We start from the raw sequence: 19,346 nt of genomic DNA, 5'->3' as shown, positions 1-19,346 counted from the left end.
CTCTCTTCTCTCTCAATCTGATTACTCTGCTTTATGCAAGCTACAACTCTCGCTGTGTTTCTCTCCTGTGTATTCCCCTTTGGGTTTTTACATCCCAATTATTAGGCTTCTCTCGGCTTGTCCTCCGTTCCTTATCTTGCCTGGTGCAGACTCAATGTTGTTCAATATTTGATGAGACTTTGTTCATAAATCAACCTCTTCTATTCCCTCCTGGTGTGCTTGAATGATAGCGTTAATCTCCAAAACCTTTTGACACACTGCTTTTGTCAACTTTTGAGAGAGCTTGTCGGCCTAAATCATATCCTGTTGTGCTTTTCCCTATAAATACAGGCCATTGACGACACCTTAGTTCTCAGAAGGCTATTGAACGACCCCTTCAATTTACTGCCAGTGCTACAATCCCTTAATGAAAAAAGTGTTACGTGTCAGCCAGGGCAAGGCAAGTTTATTTGTATAGCACCTTTCAGCACCAGGCAATTCAAGCCAGCCTCACATTGTTTATTCATTTATCCCATTCCTCAAAGTAGTGTGGATAGATACCAGTTTTCGCTTCCTTCTGTCCTCCCTGGTCAACTTGCTCTGACAGACACTGTGTTTGTGTTGAAGTAGCCCACCCTGTCACTCTCAAAGCATCCTGGGAAATCGATCACAGCCAGTCCTTCCCTCCGTCGTATCGCCCTTTTGGCCCAGAAATGCTCAACTGGCAGACTTCCTCTTGCCCAGCGAGACATGAGCGGAAAAGCTTTGGGTTGTTTTGCACACATCCAGTCAATCAGCTAAACGCTGCTGTCAATATAATTACAGTCATTGAAAAGTGGTTTTCTGGAAATGTGCAGTATCTGTCGTTTGTATTGTTGCATTGAAAACATCCCTAGCTGCAGGACGTGTCCAGGTCTTTAGACACCGTGGCCCAATCCTAGGTCACGATCTCATCATCTTCATATTTGTACCTGTCTAAAAATGGATTATGCCAACTTCCCTAAAGTGACCGATTAACTTCAGTGGTTCAGGGGATCAAACATATGTCTGCAACCCAAATGTAAGTTAAGTGAACGCCTAACCCATAACCAAATCCTGAGCCTAGTTTGAATGTCTAACCTAACTATATGCTAGAGCTAAATCAACAAGCTATCCTGCATTTCCTTTTTTTCTTTCTTTATCCTGCTGTTATCCCAAGATACATGTGTTTCAGAAGAAGCACAAAGGCATGCTGACATTATCAACTGAGCAGTGAAGCCAATGTTGGCAGAGCAGCAAGCACTTTGTTTTCAAGATAAAAAAACACAGTTAAAGTTATTTCAATACAGTGTATGGGTATATACGGAAGAGGATTAGGGCCACATGATTTTTTTTTGGGAGGATTTGAAAAAAATGTTAAAGTCAGATTTTTTTTCCTCCCGAAAAAAAAAAAAAAATTCAAATCCTCACAAAAAAAAAATTAATGTGGCCCTAATCCTCTTCCGTAGGTATACTCTATGACCTCTTCAATGTTTTTGTTGAATACTCTGGCTTTTGTCTAGCTTCTTCATCTCTACATTATTATTCATGTCAATTACAGGCCACTGTAAGCTGTGCCAGACACCTGTCGATGTCCTCGATCACCGATAGAGGTTGATAAGTCAAAAGTCATAGATCGCTTAATGTCCCTTTAACCTTCATCAGCACCTTCATATTGTACTAAAAACTAATTAAATATAAATATGCATGTTGTCAATCTGTGATTTAATGAGCTAAGATCTGTGTCCTAATTCCATCTGATATTTGCTTGAGTTCCATCTGTCCTGTTACCCGTCTATTACAGACACCAACTCATATGATATTTAGAGCGCCGAACTGCCAATGAGTCAATGGGAGATTCCCTGCGTCATTCGCCATTATTAAGGCTGCTGCTGGCAATAGTCCAGATCTCCATGATGGCAAAAGCCCTTGAGCCAGAGATTAACCAGGACAGAACAGATGGAGGCCCGAGCATGCCAAATCTGAGACACACTCGAGCAATTAAACAATTTGGATGACAACATCCACACTGAGACACCTTTAAATGTTTAAAAATAGCTGTTGGCGATGCAAGTTGTATTTTGAGGTGATTTGCACACTGAGCAAATGCCATTATTCTAAGATGTGGCATCCTCGAAGTGGCTTCACGGAAATGTACATCTTTGAGTAAAAGCACACATTTAAAAACGAGGACTGACTTTGGGTTATTTAAATATCCTGCTTCCCGGAAATAGCCCCATGGTCTTTTAAATGAATAGTGTCTAAGCGTGTTGGAAACGCTCACAAGTTGAGGTACAGACAGGCTGTGGATGCATGTCGCAGATAGGACACACAAGTTCCTTAAAGCAATCAATAATACAGTTTGTACCGAGGAAGTGAAATAGAAAACACACAGCCCCACAAGATTTACAGACCAAACAGTTCCCATCAACTGCAGCTAAGGGTTTGTTGGAGTGTATTAAAAAAGCACTGAAGCATGTGTGAGATATTGACAAGTGCACCAGGCCATAGGCTTTCTACACAGCAACAACAATCAATTCACAAGCCCTGTGGTTTTTGTTGCAAATCCATAATCTTGCTTTTGCAACAAAAAAAACTTTAATTCTGTTTGTAGTGAACTGACAGATATATTGTTGTAATTCTGACTCTGATAGCTGCACAGAATTTTGTGCAACAATTTCATAAATTTTTCTTGAGGTTGTCAAAAAGTATCGCTGAACAATGTTGACATGATCAAGGCAAAGAAAAGCATCACAGACTGACATGTATAACAGTGATATTTTCTTTTAATGGGCTTACATCTAGCTGCAAGCCCTGGGGTGTGCCTCACACATACTGTAGGTTGGCTCCATTGCTGCAAAGTAGCAATGATCTTGACCTCATGTGAAGCCACATTTCATTTCCAACTCACTCTCTTCTGCAAAGAACCTGTGATGCAAATTCACAGAGTTTATATTTAGCCTGTATTTCATCAGCCTGCTATTCCCCGATGCTTTCCCAGTGGCTAAATGGAAAATGTGGACCAGCTGTGTGCTCATTCACACATGTCGACTTATTAGCATTGCTGGAGGCTAGCTTTGCTGTTGTTGCACATGTCTATTACCTTCTAATTTGGCTTAATTCACTTTACCAATGTAATCAATGTTAAATGACCAACGTTGACTCCCTTCTCTGCCTGTTTTCCACAGCATGTTTCTAAGGATGAAGCCAGTCTCATGGGATAGTCATGTTTTATCTCCATGACAGCAATGTCACTCAGCCCTCTCTGCAGTGACCCCTGCACAGCAAAGGATGCTGGAAAATAATGAGCACTTTTATCCCGGTCAGGATGACAAAGATGGGGAGGATGAGGAGGAGGAAGAGGAGCAGGGAAGAGAAAGCAGAGAATGGGAAGATGGACGTGACACAGAGAATGGAGGGTTAGAGGGTCTGGAGGAGACGGAAATGACCGGAGGAAGACAATCCTGGGAAGGGAAAGGTGGCGAGATGATGAAACCAGCAGCCATTGTGGCTAGTAGACAGAGAGCAGACCGCCCAATGAGGCAGGGCAACCAGGGCAACCGCGGTATCACATACACGACCAATCAAGCCCTGCTGTATCACCAACCAGCCAGTAAGCAGCAGCATCATGTCATTGCGGCCAATCCTCAGCCTCACCACGCGGGCCTGAACGCGCAGCAGAAGAGACGAGCCCATATGGAGCGCAGCATGACCACAATGGCTCCCATGGAGGACACTTTCCTGACCATGATGGTGTTCCGCATTGGGATTCCCGACATCAAACAAACAGTAGGTGCACATACGCAACAAAAGTACCTCTCCTAACACAAACTAAAGATGCCTACATGCAACTGATATAAGTGTACAAAACAAAGAAAAGAAAGATTAAGAGAGGTCCTGGCTGACACAAAGTAAGGTGGAATAGGATCGTTTCCTCATATCTATTTTCTGAAACACTTACTGGAGGTCTTTCCAAATGAGGAAGTAGTTGAAGCCAGTTCTCTCTGGTTTTACTGCCTCAGAGAGAGATAAATAGCTACAAGCTAAAGTGCATATCTAATGTCTTCTGTCTGTCATTATCATACAGGAGAGACCATAGTAACGTAGCAGATGCTAGGAGTATGGCAGAGGCTATGTTTCTACAAAGGATGGATACAAGTTAAAACTTTGAATAGCAAAACATAAGAAGAGAGGGGGCGGGGAAGATGCATGATCACCTGCAGCTAACAGTACGTGTACCACTCGCAAAAGTCAGCATTAGGCACCACAACTATGGTGTACTGCGACATAAAGACAGCTGTCCCTGATAGGCTCAGGGTACTTTTAGATGTGAAGGCATTTTGCTTATGCAACCTTTACTGATTTAAATTTGAGTGGGAGACAAAACTTTTGTATTATAAACACTTAATAAGAACTTTTATGCTGTTTGACAAATAGTTTGTGGAGAAATGTACAAGCACATCTCTTATTGCAAAGCATTTTCATTCCAGTCATCTCACAAGCCCAGGGCCAATTCCCACACGGAAAAAACACAGAGCTTTACTTGTGTTTGGAAACCTGCGAGCTACGGACGACATATTTAGTCAACACCATGTAAGCGTCTGCCTTGGGTCGGACATGATCATAATTAGTTTCCAAAAAAGTCACTATCAATTCACACTTCCACAGCTCTCTGCTGAATGGTGGCGGCAGGTGAGAATTGTCCAGCCCACACCAACATATCCAGGCGAGAACGGGTGCCCCACGGTAACCCCTCCCCCCATATCTTCCCGCCTCCATTTTCAATTCCCTGAACAGGCCTACTGTTCTACATGTCAGCTAATCTGCCCTCAATATAACAGTAATTGCTAATTATCTTATAGGTTTTTAATGAGTTTGGGGAGAGCTGGGGAAGTGAGTGACGCTGGAAACAAATGAATATGTGGAAAGGCATCTGCGTTACTCTTTGGTCTTCCATCAGCCACCGGCATCGTGTGCAGATCTGCAAAGCACTGACAAACACTCGCAGCTGAAATAATATTGAACTGAATTAGGAGGGATGAACAGAGGGAGAGAATATTAGGAGCTAGTTGAAGACAGTGAGGGGAGGGAATACATGCTGTGAAGAGAGAGGTGGGGAATGAATAAGTAAAAAGGAAGATATACGCATTTACAAATACCATAACACTGCATGGGGAAGATCCCAAAAAGTCCCCTGAGTGTGGACCAGAAAGATTTCAGAAACAAACCCTGTGTAAAACAGAGCGATGGGGGAAGAAGCGTCCCTGTAATATACAGTATACATTACGTTATACTCTCTCCAAGGGATTGGCCACTCAATCTCTCTCTTTAATACACACACACAACACATTTACACACACACATACTTCCCAACATCCTCATCATGTGGTTACCTCCCAGGGACTACCAAGACATTGCTACGGCAACGGGCGCCTGCCTTCACTAATGAACTGGTTGCCATGCCAATACAGTTGGCATACACTATCAAGAAGTGCAACCCATTGGGCTCAGAGGGGGGGGGGGGGGGGGGGGGGGGGCTTGGAAGAGTGCTGAGCTGTGCAGTTTTACTCACAGTTCCCTGAGATGGAACAATAGCATGGATGCATACATCTTATTTAGACCTCTCGTTGTTAAAGCCCCCCCCCCCCATGCCCGGTCAGCTACTGTATGTCCTCCGGCTATAGACTTTAATAATAAAAAAAAGATAGTCTTTCTGTGTAAATGCAAGGAAATGTAATAGTGTGGAGCAATGGGCAGTGCTCGAATCACCGTGAAATCTAGTGAGGCAGACCACATCCACACCATACTGTACATCGAAGGGCTTTTTCCCATTGAGGCCGGCACGCCTCCGGTGTATCACACAGGCTTCTATAGTAAGAGGTGAAGGAGATTTCCTCTTGACGCTATAGTTGGTTTCTTATCTTTTCGATTGTGGTGCAAGACTGACATTATGCATGCGAAGATCAAAGAAGAGGGAAAGATACAAAAGGCAAATGTTTATCCCAGTATATCATCTTTACTTCTTTATCAGGGGTAAAGAGGAAGAATGATCGTAACATAGGCAAGAATATTCTGATAGTACTTATAGTAAGGTTAGCATAAATCATATCTCCATATGTGTGGCAGAGGATAAATTATTTAAAAGTAATGCATTCATATTCAGCACACACCACATTCTCATGCATTCATCATTCACAAATGGAAGGTAAACCCGTCATGCTACATTATTAATCCATTATATTATAATGCCCTTCACCAGACATCTCACCAAACTGACTGAATAATGCGGAAGCTATGTGTATTAATATAATTGCGTGCACCCTTAGGTTAAACACACAAACAGCACAATTAATTTAGCTGCTGCTTTAATGATATTGACTTTTCTCAGGGACAGAGCGGTTAGAGGCAGAAATGATCCTATTTCTTGGACAGAAGACACATAGGGACACAAATCTATTAAACAATTACTGGACTCAGAAAAGCTAACGTTTCTAGGAAGCACTTAAAACATATTTAGACTATTTACTGAGTAACAATCCTGCATGCAAAGTTTAACTTAAGAGGAAGTAAAGAAGTATTGTCAGCACAAATAAACGTAAAAGTCATCCATTACCGCACTATGCACAATGGCCTCTGTTATCATCGGTGATTACTTTAGCTTTAGTATGAACATGTCAGCAGCTTTTTAATAGTGTACGTGGTTGATTCAATTTGAAAGATAATTGATTTCCGGTTAACTGACCCTTTTCATTGTAATAGAATAAAAACTGTAATTATTACCCCCTGATCGCTGCCCCTTGCTCTCTCTCTCTGTGTCCTTCAGAGGTGTCTCCAGTTTGACCAGGAGTGCTTGGTGTGGAGCGCCAAGCAGCAGATCGTCTGCTCCCTCACCGAGTCGTTGTGGGACGTCTACAACTACGGCCTCTTCCAGCCGGCTGGAGATGGACGGGACGCCAAGTTCCTGGAGGAGGAGCGTGCCCTGCGGGACTACGCTCAGACCTTTGAGAAGGGGGTGCCCTACCTGGAGGTATGGAGGCGGAGGTGGTTTAGTTTTGCTGAGGTGCAAGTATCCCCGTAGCACCAACACCCAAAATAAATGTCAGCTGTTAAAGAATGGAAAAATAAATCAAAGAAGAGCCTTTATTTTTGAGCTCGGTTGTGTCTGAAACCTCTTGACACTACTTGCAATAACAAACCATTAAAATCCAACGCTTGTGTATTTATTGATTGACCTAAAAGTATTCATTTAAATATACTTGGTCAAAAACTAATAACCAGCCTATAAAATATTCAAAAATGTTGCTACAACCCTTACTGTACATTCTTTTTGACAATAGGATAATATACAAAGCATTCATGAGAGAGCAGATAGAAAGCATATATAAGTGATACAAATACATATAAAGAGAATACAATTTGAATATTTAGGGCAATAACATGTGTTAGAAGTACATATTTACACTGTTATAAACATATTAGGTCAGAAGCTACTGGGGGTCGGGAAAAGGTTAAAACATTTCAAAAATAGTGTTTATTTAACTAATTTAATTAAAAGTAATCAGTGATGTTCTGTAAGTAGATAATTCAGTTTTAGGATAAAAGGGGAAACCTTAGTTTTAGTGGTATCTACTGCCCTGAATGAGTGCTCTCTCTACATCAACTACAGCTTTGTAATCTCAACCAAATTGCATACTGGGGGAAAGCTGGAACAACAACATCATCTTCAGCACTTGACATTAACATTTGCACTGCATCATACTTTGAAATGTTATTAGGTACACACAAAAAAAACACAAGACAAATAACTTAAAAGTTTAATTTTTTTATTAGAATACCCACGCTCCCCTCCCTCATTGATTTAATCGCATTCTGTGCTTTATGTAACCTCCAAATTATATTTTATTTCCCCACTTTGTGGGTTGTGAGATAACATCAATATGAAGTGTTCATGCTGTGGTAGAATAGTCCCACAGCGCCCTCTGGTGGAGCAGCTGCTGTACACTGTGGCGCTGGGTGGGGCTCCGGTTTTGGCTTCAAACCAGAGTGTTTACATTCTTCATAAGGTTCCCCATGAGGACATGTCTACTACTGATGAAGCCTCGTAGCTAAACTCAGCACAGCAGAATGTATCCCACTGCTCCACCCGTGTATGTATAACATGAGTAATGCCATTTGGAACCGCGTCACTTGAATGGACCAGTGTTCGCTGGTATAAAGTAGTTTCACTTGAATGGAGCAGTGTTCGCATTTAGACATTTAGACCACCACATGGAAACACTTTAGGAACTATGTACAACAATTCAGACATTGTATATATGTCCACTTATTCCAATGCTGGTACTGTACGTGGGATAAAGCTTCTCCAAGAAACACACACTAAATCTGAATTAATACTTTACAGACTCATGGAGCTGTTCCAACGACTTTGAGTGGGAGAGTGAATTTCTGGAAGCAGTGAGAGTTTAGCTGCAGTTAACAAGAGGGGATCTGTGCTTTAAAGCTGCACTGCTAAATTGAATTATTTGCTGAAAAATCACAAGCCATCAATCATTCTAAGAATACAAAAAGTGAATCATCTATTTTAATTATGCCTACCTTTGCTCCTCTTCATCAATACGTTTGAACATGTATCTTTTTTCTGGTGTTCAGTTTAGGTACAAAACTAGAGTTTATAAACAGACGAATCTCGATGAGAAGGCGCTCGCCAAACTCAGCACAAAGGTATTTCTTCTTGTGTTTATTGAGTAATGCCTGTGTACAGTATTCATTTCCACTCTGACATGCATTTCCTTCCTCTTCCCGCTCTCTCAGGCCAGTCTGAAGAAGTTCCTGGATTACATTCAGACTGGAGCAATAGAGAAAATGGCAAAAGTCCTCGAGAAAGGTCTTGATCCAAATTTTCATGACCCTGACACTGGAGGTAAGTTTGCAACAACCCTGAATACATTATAAGTGATTAAAGGTCACCTATTATACAAAATCCACTTCTTCATGTCTCTTCTACATCAACATGTGTCCCCTCTGTGGAAAGAGACTCTGAAAGTTTCAGGACAAAAGATTCTCTCACTTTTTGTCCTGATCCATTTCTATAAAAACCTCTGAAAATGAGCTGATCAGATTTTGGCCACTTTATGATGTCATAAGGTTTGTTTTGGCTTGTGTAACCATTAGCCAATCACCAACCAAGGTACCCCCCCTATCACCTGAATCTCCTCTAGAGCACCATTGTGTTCTTTTTAACCAAATCTCTCTCAGAGGGGCGTGGGGAGGGGCTCCTTATTTTCATCTAAAGTAACAGACAGAGAATCCGCACTTTGGAAACAGGGCTGAAACAGAGGGGATTATGGGATGCTACAATGCATGATCTGTTTGGTGTTTCAGCCAAACACTTTGTTTGTATATATTTGAGACCTCTAATATATTGATAAAAAAACGGTGTAATAAGGGACCTTTAAGATTAATGATATGAACACTATAAGAGTATCTGAGGGTGGATTTTCACTTGCTCCATTCTACCTGCCATCTTTCCTCACCACCCCTCCTCCTGTGGGTCAGAAACCCCGCTCTCTGTGGCGATGCAGGCGGGCATGCCGGTGGAGGGCATCCGGTTGCTGGTTGTGGGCGGCGCTCATTTGGACTTCAGGTGCAGAGACGGATTCACACCGGTGCACAAAGCTGTGAGGGCTCACAATCACGCTGGGCTGATGGTAAGCACTTTGAATTAAGGTGAATACATATTGCAAATACACTGAAGTAGGAGATGCAAAGTGGAACAAATCGACTGAATGATTCTTATAACAATGTATAGAATTAGGTTAAAGACACATTCACTTCTCATGTAATAAGTATTGAAAATAGAACATGCTGCGTCATATGTTGCTGCTCATTAGGTTGAAAGACATATAGAAGCATTCAGCAGTTACTTAGATACATTGGTTAGCTATCTTGAAGTAAAGCACTTGCAATTAGAAACAGTTTTGCCATTGTGGGCGCTGCTAGCTGCCTCGTGTTGGTTTTAAATACAACATGTCAAAGATACTTTGGCAACTGCTTAGCATGAGCCATCACATGTTTCTTTTTTTAGGAAATGCATTATTTTGTCCATCCAACTAAAGCTTAGATGTGCAGTATAACACGCAGTATCTTGTTGTATATATAAATAACGACGTTAAATAATCAAGCTACAGTACAGTATAACATCTTAATGATATAGAAATGAAAACGGGTATCACAGAATTCTTCTATAAATATATTGTGTTGATAAGAAGCAGCACTAAAACAAGGCACAACCATATACCTTATTAACTCTCTCATTCTTTCTTGGCTCATCTGTTTCTCATTACAGACAGAATATGCACACCCACACATATTACAAATATAATTATTTGTTGTTGTTGTCTCGCCTTGCTAGGCTCTGTTGTCCCTCGGAGCGTCTCCAAACTACAAAGACCGCTGTGGCCTGACCCCGCTGTACCACACCGTGCTGACAGGGGGCGACACCTCCTGCTGCGAGACGCTGCTGTATTACAGATCAAAGCTGGGGTCCAGGGATGAGAATGGCTGGGACGAGTCTCATCAGGTACCAATGGACAGTTTAATGTCCATGTGTCCATCCATTGATTCCCATGTGTTTCTTCCATATGTTCACGTGTGCGTCACTTGTCTTTATTTCTCTTCAATTGAAGCAATGCACCAACTCTTCCTTCTCTTGATCTCTGTGTTTGATGTTTCACTCTCTCTCAGCATTTTCTCACACACCCCTCTTTTCTTCTCTCAGCCTTCCTCACTTGTCTCTCCATTCTCTCTCCTTCCTGCCCTCCTTGTCTCTTCCCATAGCACAGGGATGAAGACGAGTTTGGAATGGAAGAAATACACAAGGTACCCTTCATCCTACCATCTCATCCTCCCCACCAGCCTTACATAGGGCACTGGAAGTCATATACGATATTAAAACATGTAGATAAACTAAGACGCTGAGTTCAGTTAAGGAAGGCCATTGGATTCTGTCCTTCATTACTGTAGATATGGGTGCATTGCCTACATCATGTCTTTGTGAGATGTGTTTGTGCTGCGAGCCGGTTGTCATGGTATTTTATTTTTGTTTTGCCGTGCTCTGTGATGTCTTTCTGTACTTTGTACGTATCTTGTGATATTTTAGTCCCTGCTGAATGAGGGATCTTCTCAGACTGTTGAAAGCTCATCTCTGTTCTTTTAATTTTTTCTTTCTTTCTATTCCAACAAGGTGTAATGTGTGACTTGTTTTTCTGTAAAAGTAATTATAGATCTAAATATCTATGTACGACATATCATCTCTCTGGCTTTTTTTCTTTTGTGTCATATCTCTCATCTTACCCCCCTCTTTCTGCCTCGTTGTATTCTGTGTATTCAAACACTCCCGTCTGAAATCCCCCTCTTGCTATATTATGTCATTCTTACAATGTGTGGATATTTCTATCACTCTCTTGACGCTGAAAGGCCTGCCAGAATGGCTTTGCCCAGCACTTGGAGCATCTGCTGTTTTATGGGGCAGACACCTCTTCTCAAAATGCCTCAGGGAACAGTGCGCTTCACATTTCTGCCCTGTACAACAAGGCAAGTTTGGAAACAGATTTCCTTTTATGAAATTATTATAACCATAATTACGACTGCTGTTTTTTTTCTACGGTTGTTAACCCATCGTTTTCCCTTCCTGAATGATCAGGAGAACTGTATCCGGGTTCTGCTGTACAGGGGAGCAAATAGGGAGGCAAAAAACAAACATGGCCAGACCCCTTTGCAGGTAAATGCTTTGAATGTATGCATTTTCATCATGAAATTACAATTCAAGTCAATCATCAGTTTTGTGACCAAATAATGCAGAAAAAGCATAAAAAAGCCATTTTTGAAATAACTGTTTGTGTGTTTGCAGGTAGCTATAATGTCAGGTCACTTTGAAGTCGCGGAAATCATCAAAAACCACAAAGATTCTGACGTAGGTAAGCTTTCAATCCAAACTGTATGTCTCCAGGGGATCAAGTCTTACGATGAGTTCTCAACATTTGATTTGCTGAATCTATCATTTAATTGCACTTCCTTTCTTTTTCACCTAACAATCTACTTAATTTCTCCCTCCATTTCATCCTGTCACATTAAACACCCACTGCTCTTCCTCACTTTGTACCCCTTCTATAAACCCTCATCCGTTAACCTCACACCCCCATCTTCAGTGCCCTTTTTGGAAACGCCAAAGTATGTCTCTAAGCGAAAAGACAGCGCCGCCACTCTGCCTCTCCCCTCACTTCACTCCCACCCCTTACTGCGCGCTAACAGCGATAACTCCATGACCCAGTCTGACCCTCTGGCCCTGCCCATCAAGGCTGCGACCAATCCCAACCCGGGACAGGTACTGAGGACCATTAGGTGGATCTGCCGCTCTTTGTGATATTAGATATACTTCATTATATCTTTCTCAGTCTTTGACGTATAGTGAGTTAGAGGATCCACTTTATGGGGATTGGTTGTGTCTGCAGGTTCAACGCAGAGCCTCTATCGGCATGAGGAGCTCCAGCAGCCCCAGGACTCGCACTCGCTCCCCATCCAGAGGGAGGGGGGGGCAAAGTGACACAGAGGAAAGGCAACGGCAGCCCAGAGGCAGACAGGGGTAAGGAGCTTATGGAGAAGGGTCCTTTAAGGCCTTCCTATAAACGTGCCCTCTATATTTACAGATAGCATCCTCTGTATGCAGGGAAATAACTATTTGAGTCTCTGTCGCATACTGTGTACTATTTTTAACTGAATGCCACACGCAAGTGCAGTATAGATGTTGCCTTTTCCTCTAGTGGTTCTTGTGTGTGTAGAAATATGGTACTTGACGTTTTTTAATGCTTAGATACGGTGTACTTTAGATGATCCCAGAACTGAAAAATACTTACTTCTTAGAGTTTCTAACTAAACTTTCTATATTTCTGACATATGATACGTACTGAATATTAGACACCTTTAGTAAATCCAAGCATAGACTCTTAGTGTTGGTATGACTGATAAGAATGACTCAACGACTGACCGACTCTGGTACAGCGTGAGCAGCTGTATGTGGTATCACTTTGTCTCACTTGTTCCACAGTGTGCAGCACAGTCTTATCTCTTGTGTTTCTGAACAGCCTCTCTATCGGCCTCTCTCCCTCTGTAGTGCCACCTCAGCGGGCAGTGGTGGAGGTCAGATGAAGCGCATGTACAGCGCCGTGCCGGGGAGGGTTTACGTGGCCACCCGTGCCCACTCTGGTGGAGACAGAGAACTGTCACTTAACAAAGGCGACAGAGTAAAAGGTGAGACGGAGCCACAATTTAGAAGTAGGGTTTTATGAGAATGAGAGAAAAACTTGCCCCTCGACGTTCATTCAATGATATTCTTGTTTAACACAACATTGGTCAAACATTTTCAACTGCAGATGATTTTGTGTAATGTAGAAATACTTTAAGTGCTGCTGTGTTAGAGGCCGATGCAGGAAAAACATTTAAGCTATGATCTAAAACATTACCAGCAATAAAATGTTGACATGAGGGAAGAGAGGATCGTAAAGAAGAGAAATGGGAAGTAGCTGCAGACACGTCCAGTTATTACAAAGCAATACATGTTCCGGGCCATTCTCAGTGGAACGTACAATGTTATTAGGAAATAGGTTGCTTTGGTTTAGTCCAGGGGAAGATATATACCAGAGTAAAAGCTTTTTACACTGGAGCTATTACCCACATTAAATAACATCCATGTATCAATGCTTTGAATAAATGTATCATTCCATCTATCTGTCCCAGTGTTAAGTGTGGGAGAGGGGGGGTACTGGGAGGGAACAGTGAGAGGTCGCACCGGCTGGTTTCCTTCAGACTGCGTGGAAGAAGTGGCGCCTCCCAGCAAAGACAATCGAACAGGTGAGACAAAACCGCTTGGAGCTCGTTGTATGTTAAAATAATCCGTCTATGGCAAAAGTAAACCATGGGGTTTCAGGCAATCTCCTGAGAGATGGATGTTGTCGCTGACCTACAGTACATTTATATTTGATGGGGCATTATTATTCTTTTTTGGCTTCCTTTTGTAGTGTGCTATAAAGGTTATTGTGCATGTAAATGCTCTGCAAAATCTCAATCTCAATCTTTATTTATTTATATAGCACATTTAAAACAACCTTCGGCTGACCAAAGTGCTGTACAGGGCAGGCAGTAACTACAATAGTGAATAACCCAATGGCAGTACGATAATAAAAACAATAATTAAAAACATAATAAAAAGCACAATAACTAGAAACATATAAAAAATAAATAAATAAAAAACGCATACAAATATAAAAATGTAATGCTCAACTAGTATTAAAAGCCAGTGCAAAGAGGTGAGTTTTTAGCTGGGATTTAAAAAGCTTAAATCCCAAAGTTCCATTCAGAGGGAGTTTCTCTCCCACACATTCCCCCCCGCCTAAAACGCCTCCATTGGACTCCTTTGTTTACTTCCATGACATGATGACATCACTATGTAACACTGACGCTTATATTGGCTAGCTATTCAGAGAATGAGATGATGAAATAACACGGCCCCTAAAACATTTGAAACAGTTTGTTAACCATTCAAATAAACGTGTTATAGGTAGTAATGTTAACGAGACACTTAACAGTAATAATACATTTAAAAATAAATGGCATTCTGGAAAATGGGTTACATGCTCCCTCAGGCTGGAATTATCCTCTAAGTCACTGTAACACCCGGCACATGTCACACTCGTGTTCAGCAGAAGGCCCTTCTTTGTATCAGACCGTGCCACATATACAGCACAGACAATCCCTTTTCTACCTTCTCACAGCTGTCCTGTTCACGCAGCAACAAACCATATGCCACGCACAAGCCACAAGAAAAGGCCCTAAATACAGTTTCATAATGTGTGTGTCACACTGAGGACAGAACACGGCGAAGGTGTTATGACGGAAGCTGAAGGTTTTAAAGTGAACCTATGTTTGAATTTGCAGAGACGCGCAGCGAGAAAGCCAAGAGGAAGCTTTTCCGTAACGTCACCGTCGGCGCCTACGATGGCAATGACGGCCCCAGGTAAGAAAAGTAGCTATGACTTCTGATTGGCTGCGTAGTGAGTTGTTGGGAAATTGTAAATGTGAGGGTGTGTTTGTCTGCCCTGTGATGTATCTGTGAGCTGCTTCTAACTTCTCTCCCAATGCATGCTGGGACTCCCTCAGCCCCTAGCAACCGAGAGCAGGATACCAGTTTAGAAAATAGATGTACTCATAAAACGAGAATAATCCCAGCCTCTGATATAGTTTGAGAGTGTGGATCACATGAGTGTGGGCAGCGACTGAACCGTCTGCTCTCTGCTTGATTACTGTAGGGAAAACACTGAGAGGCCAGGGAAGGTGATTGAAATAGTTGACACCGTCTTGTTTTGCAGGAGGTTCACATGTGTGTGTGTGTGCTCTCGCTCCACCTACCGTGGTTTCATGACATCCCGTGTCCTGCATGTGTCTGTTTTCTGCTGATCCCGATAAGCGCTTGTTCCCTATTGTTTTGCCTGAACACGTCAGCGCTGAAAGCACAAAGGGCAGCCATGTCCTTTTCTTCAGCTCTGCCCCTCTTTTAGCTCCCGCAGACAAATGCACTTGTCTCTTTGATACCCCCATCTACATGCCTCTCTCTGCCCTCTGTTGTGCTTGTTTACACGGAACACAATAATAGTGAAAGGTAGAGGGGGGGTTCTTCTTCTTCTTCTCCTCCATGGCATCTGTCTGAGGCTGCCGCTCAGCCCTGGGCAGCTGTGGCTGTGTGTTATGAAGCTATGCATGTTTGTTTGAAAGTTAGTGTGTCTTTGCGTGTACATCTTGCTGCTGATGAGTCACGAAGGAAGCTGAGACATCAAGCGTTGGTTAGATCCCTGGGCGAGTGAGACGGACTTACCAGTGGCCACCCGTTTTTTTTTTGTACAGCCTCTAACGCATTGTACCCGACATTACCCTTGTGCTGAGCCGCTCTCACTGTCAGTGGAAAGAAAGAAGGCATTGACTTGAATGCAGCCATGGCTTGTGTTCGAAATGGAAATAGCAGCCACTGGGGGTTTATTACCTGTGCTAAGCTGGTTGAGCGTAATTGCGACACTGTGGTGAAGTGGTGCTCAATTAAGAGCGAGGTGATCCGGAGCATGTTCCCTCAGTGAATGCACGCTTTTGGGAGAATGTCAATTACCATTTTCAGAGTGAGGAAGAGTGCTTGTGAGCCTGTGTGGTGATGACAGCTCTGCGTTTGAGGAGAGGAGGCAGCGAGAGGAAAGTTTGCAAAATGTGTGTTTGAGCTAATCCAGGGTGAGAATCAGCTGTTAAATGTGTGATACAGCGGATGTGCGAACGCAAGCACTGTCTCTCCCCGCGTTGCCTTACATTCATACCCATCCCCCGCGTCCCCGCACCACACTCAGCTCTCCATCCCCCCTATTTTGCAACCAAACCCTCTTCCGATCACACACACACACACACAGCACACACACTCCCTGGTGTGATAATCGCTGGTATTTTCTCCCTCTCTCTTTCTTTCACATTGTCTTCCTCTTGTCTGAAGTGTGCTGTCTCTCCCCTTCTCATTCCCCACCTCTCTCACAGCTCTCACTCTCGCGGCTCTCTCCGTCTGAGCTCTCGCTGGAAGACTGGGAGGGGGAGGAGGGAAGAGGGAGGAGGTGGTGGTTGAGAGAGCGAGCACAAGAGAGGAGGGGGGGACATGGCAATGGGGGGATGCGGAGAGAGAGATTTCTCTCTCTCCCTCTCTTCTTCGTGGCCGTCACTGGGCCCCAGAAACAGGAGCGTGTGGTTCATTTACAGGTAGCGGCTGTTTCCTCATTCATTGGCTGGCTATGGATGTGAGGAGAGGACAATGGAGAGAGGGGAGAGGTAGATGATGCTATTGAGAGGCCGTGCCTTTTCAAAGACAGATTAATAAGCTATGTATTCTGTGTGTGTGTGTGTGTGTGTGTGTGTGTGTGTGTGTGTGTGTGTGTGTGTGTGTGTGTGTGCGTGCGTGCGTCTTACATTTGTATTTCTTTTTTCCTCTGCATGTGAATATCTGTGGTACGGAAGTGGCTATTGAATGGAGTCTCTGCAGCATGTTTATTTCGGTGTCTTCCTCCCGTGTGTCTCTGAACGCCGTGTGTGTTAGTGCATGAAAGGGAGCAGATATTGATGCATTTCAGTCAGACAGTGTGGGTGTATTTCATTCTCTTTGAGTCATGATTTCTTTAAGCAGATATTTTTCATTCACTAGGACTTCCCATTTATTGCTGTTCCTTTAAAAATGCTGCTGTCACATCCTATATCTTTTAATGTACCCTCAGTGTATCATTACAAATGTGAGGGGCTTTGCCTGTACAGAAGGATGAAAGGGAATAAGTCAATAAGTGGCAAGAGCGCGGTTTGTCAGTTCCTATCGAGTTCTAATTTGAGATACCGGTCTTTTCTGTGCATGTCTCGGTGTGTGCATGCATTTGTGTTTATGTGAAGATATACACTGAATGAAATGTATGTGGTCTTCACATACAAGTGTATACGTCATACTGCTTGATTGCTGTGTACATATATTCATCTATATGTACTGTTCATCTTTCTACCACGGCTCCATCCACAGTGTGTCACCAACACCCGCCAAGTGCCTCACGGATGTGTGTGTGTGTGTGTGTGTGTGTGCGGGTATGGTCCCCACATAGCCAGTCGATCTGCATGTACATTCAGCAGGGGAATGGTTAAAAAGCAGCCCTTTTTTCTCAGTAATTGTGGATAGAAAAGAGAGGATGACTCAGGAGGGAACATAATAACTCTGGTCTCCAGTAAGCTTACCGCTTCATTGCAGCCAGTTCACAGAGAGCGTGTCCTACTAGCCGACAGGGATTAACCAGCGACTGAAAGCATGTCCCTAATTGGCCAGGCAATTTGGCCAAAGACAAGTTGAATAGCTTTAAATATGTTACGGAAATTAGGTGTGTTTATGCAAACAAGCAACAATACTTAGGAGCACCTGGAGGGCCGGTGCAGGCCATGTTTCCCCCTTGAAGAAGTGGATGGATGAATAGCCCAATGCATCCTTCCACCCACTCTTTGCTACTTTGATCTTCAGAGAGGGAAAGCATGGTGGAGGACAGGGTGAGAGAAAAAAGGAATGAGGTGTGAGGAGCAGATGGCTGGAAGGCGGCTGTGCGTTGGCGAAACAGTAACATTGATGGAGAACACACAAGGGATGGACCGCAGTAGGGGAAACTAGCGATCGTCTGTTCAGCGCTAAAGTTGCGACTTGGTGTTGAAGTCTGGATCTTCAGGCCTCTAGGCCAGCTCTCATCACTCTGCTGTGCCTCGGTGCTACCACGGCCAAACTTTATTACAGCTCTGCCGGATAAAACACACAAGGCGTTGCTGGGTTCGCAAGAGACGGTGTGGAATATAATCAAACTGTTATTGTTATTTTAGGACTAGTATACACTTGGGTTTTTGAGAAGTGGCAGAGGCAGAATGAACTTGGAGTGATAAGCCCCTCTGCCAGACAGAAAAGAAAAAGATAAAAGTCTGCTACCTAAAACCTCAAAGTAAATCTAAATGTTGGTTTGGTATATTGTGTTTTTTTAACTCCTCGTGTTCCCTGAAGGCCTGATTGATTGGCAGCCAATATAACAGTTGTGTTTATTGTTAGGTTACAACATGTGATGATGTTAGGTCTGCTGACTCAGGCGAAGGAGGACTGTAATTGAGAATTTGAGTAGACAGTGCCTGCCATGTTTAACTAAGGCCTGAAAAAACCTACTTCTCATAAAGGTCCAGTTGTGAACATGCACACAATTCACCCACATTTGAAAGGGGAAGGACCTAAAACTGGTATTCCTAGTGGAATTGATGTCCTTGAGTTTATATATATTGAGTATATAAATACACTGCATTGTTTTGGCAGCAAAGCTGATTCTGAAGCCAATTCTTCAACCAGGCTCCTCATCCTGTTCACTCACAGTTCAGCCCATGAAGGAAATCAATTCCTTTGATCTATTTGAGATGGAGTTTCAGTTTGAGTTAGGGCTGATAAGCACATACCAACACAAACGTGAGCTTCCTAGGAAAAAGATATCTGGAATTCCTCTTGAATCATACAGCTCTGCTCGAGCCCCGGGCTCTAACACAACCAGGGTGAATTGACATTGTTAGAAAGTCAAGTCCAGAGCTGAGTCATGAGATGGGCTGCGTGTGGCAGCGTAGAGTCCATTGAACCAGCCCTATATTACGGAAAGGGCTGTAAAGCAGCTTGACTGAAAGTCCCAGACAAGGTAATAAAATAATGAAGGAGCTCGCTGGCCCAGCTGTTACAC

The 19,346-nt window shown here is 43.1% G+C and overlaps 1 protein-coding gene across 1 annotated transcript in view; it reads left to right on the top strand.

Moving 5' to 3' along the window:
• The window catches only part of LOC117464365 (SH3 and multiple ankyrin repeat domains protein 1-like), a 38,273-nt gene that overhangs the window by 8,344 nt on the left and 10,583 nt on the right, over window positions 1-19,346 (top strand). Inside the window, exons 2-16 of the mRNA XM_034106748.2 lie at window positions 3,186-3,786; window positions 6,821-7,024; window positions 8,647-8,718; window positions 8,809-8,917; window positions 9,553-9,704; window positions 10,409-10,576; window positions 10,834-10,875; window positions 11,473-11,589; window positions 11,699-11,776; window positions 11,906-11,972; window positions 12,204-12,379; window positions 12,507-12,637; window positions 13,166-13,302; window positions 13,789-13,902; window positions 14,986-15,064. Coding sequence (XP_033962639.1) covers window positions 3,289-3,786; window positions 6,821-7,024; window positions 8,647-8,718; window positions 8,809-8,917; window positions 9,553-9,704; window positions 10,409-10,576; window positions 10,834-10,875; window positions 11,473-11,589; window positions 11,699-11,776; window positions 11,906-11,972; window positions 12,204-12,379; window positions 12,507-12,637; window positions 13,166-13,302; window positions 13,789-13,902; window positions 14,986-15,064 — 2,144 coding nt within the window. The 5' untranslated portion in view covers window positions 3,186-3,288. The remainder of the gene's footprint in view (window positions 1-3,185; window positions 3,787-6,820; window positions 7,025-8,646; window positions 8,719-8,808; window positions 8,918-9,552; window positions 9,705-10,408; window positions 10,577-10,833; window positions 10,876-11,472; window positions 11,590-11,698; window positions 11,777-11,905; window positions 11,973-12,203; window positions 12,380-12,506; window positions 12,638-13,165; window positions 13,303-13,788; window positions 13,903-14,985; window positions 15,065-19,346) is intronic.

Source organism: Pseudochaenichthys georgianus, chromosome 19 (assembly GCF_902827115.2).
Source record: "Pseudochaenichthys georgianus chromosome 19, fPseGeo1.2, whole genome shotgun sequence".
NCBI classification, from domain to species: domain Eukaryota; kingdom Metazoa; phylum Chordata; class Actinopteri; order Perciformes; family Channichthyidae; genus Pseudochaenichthys; species Pseudochaenichthys georgianus.
Note: the sequence above shows the minus strand (reverse complement) of the source record. Positions and strands in the feature narration are given on the sequence as shown.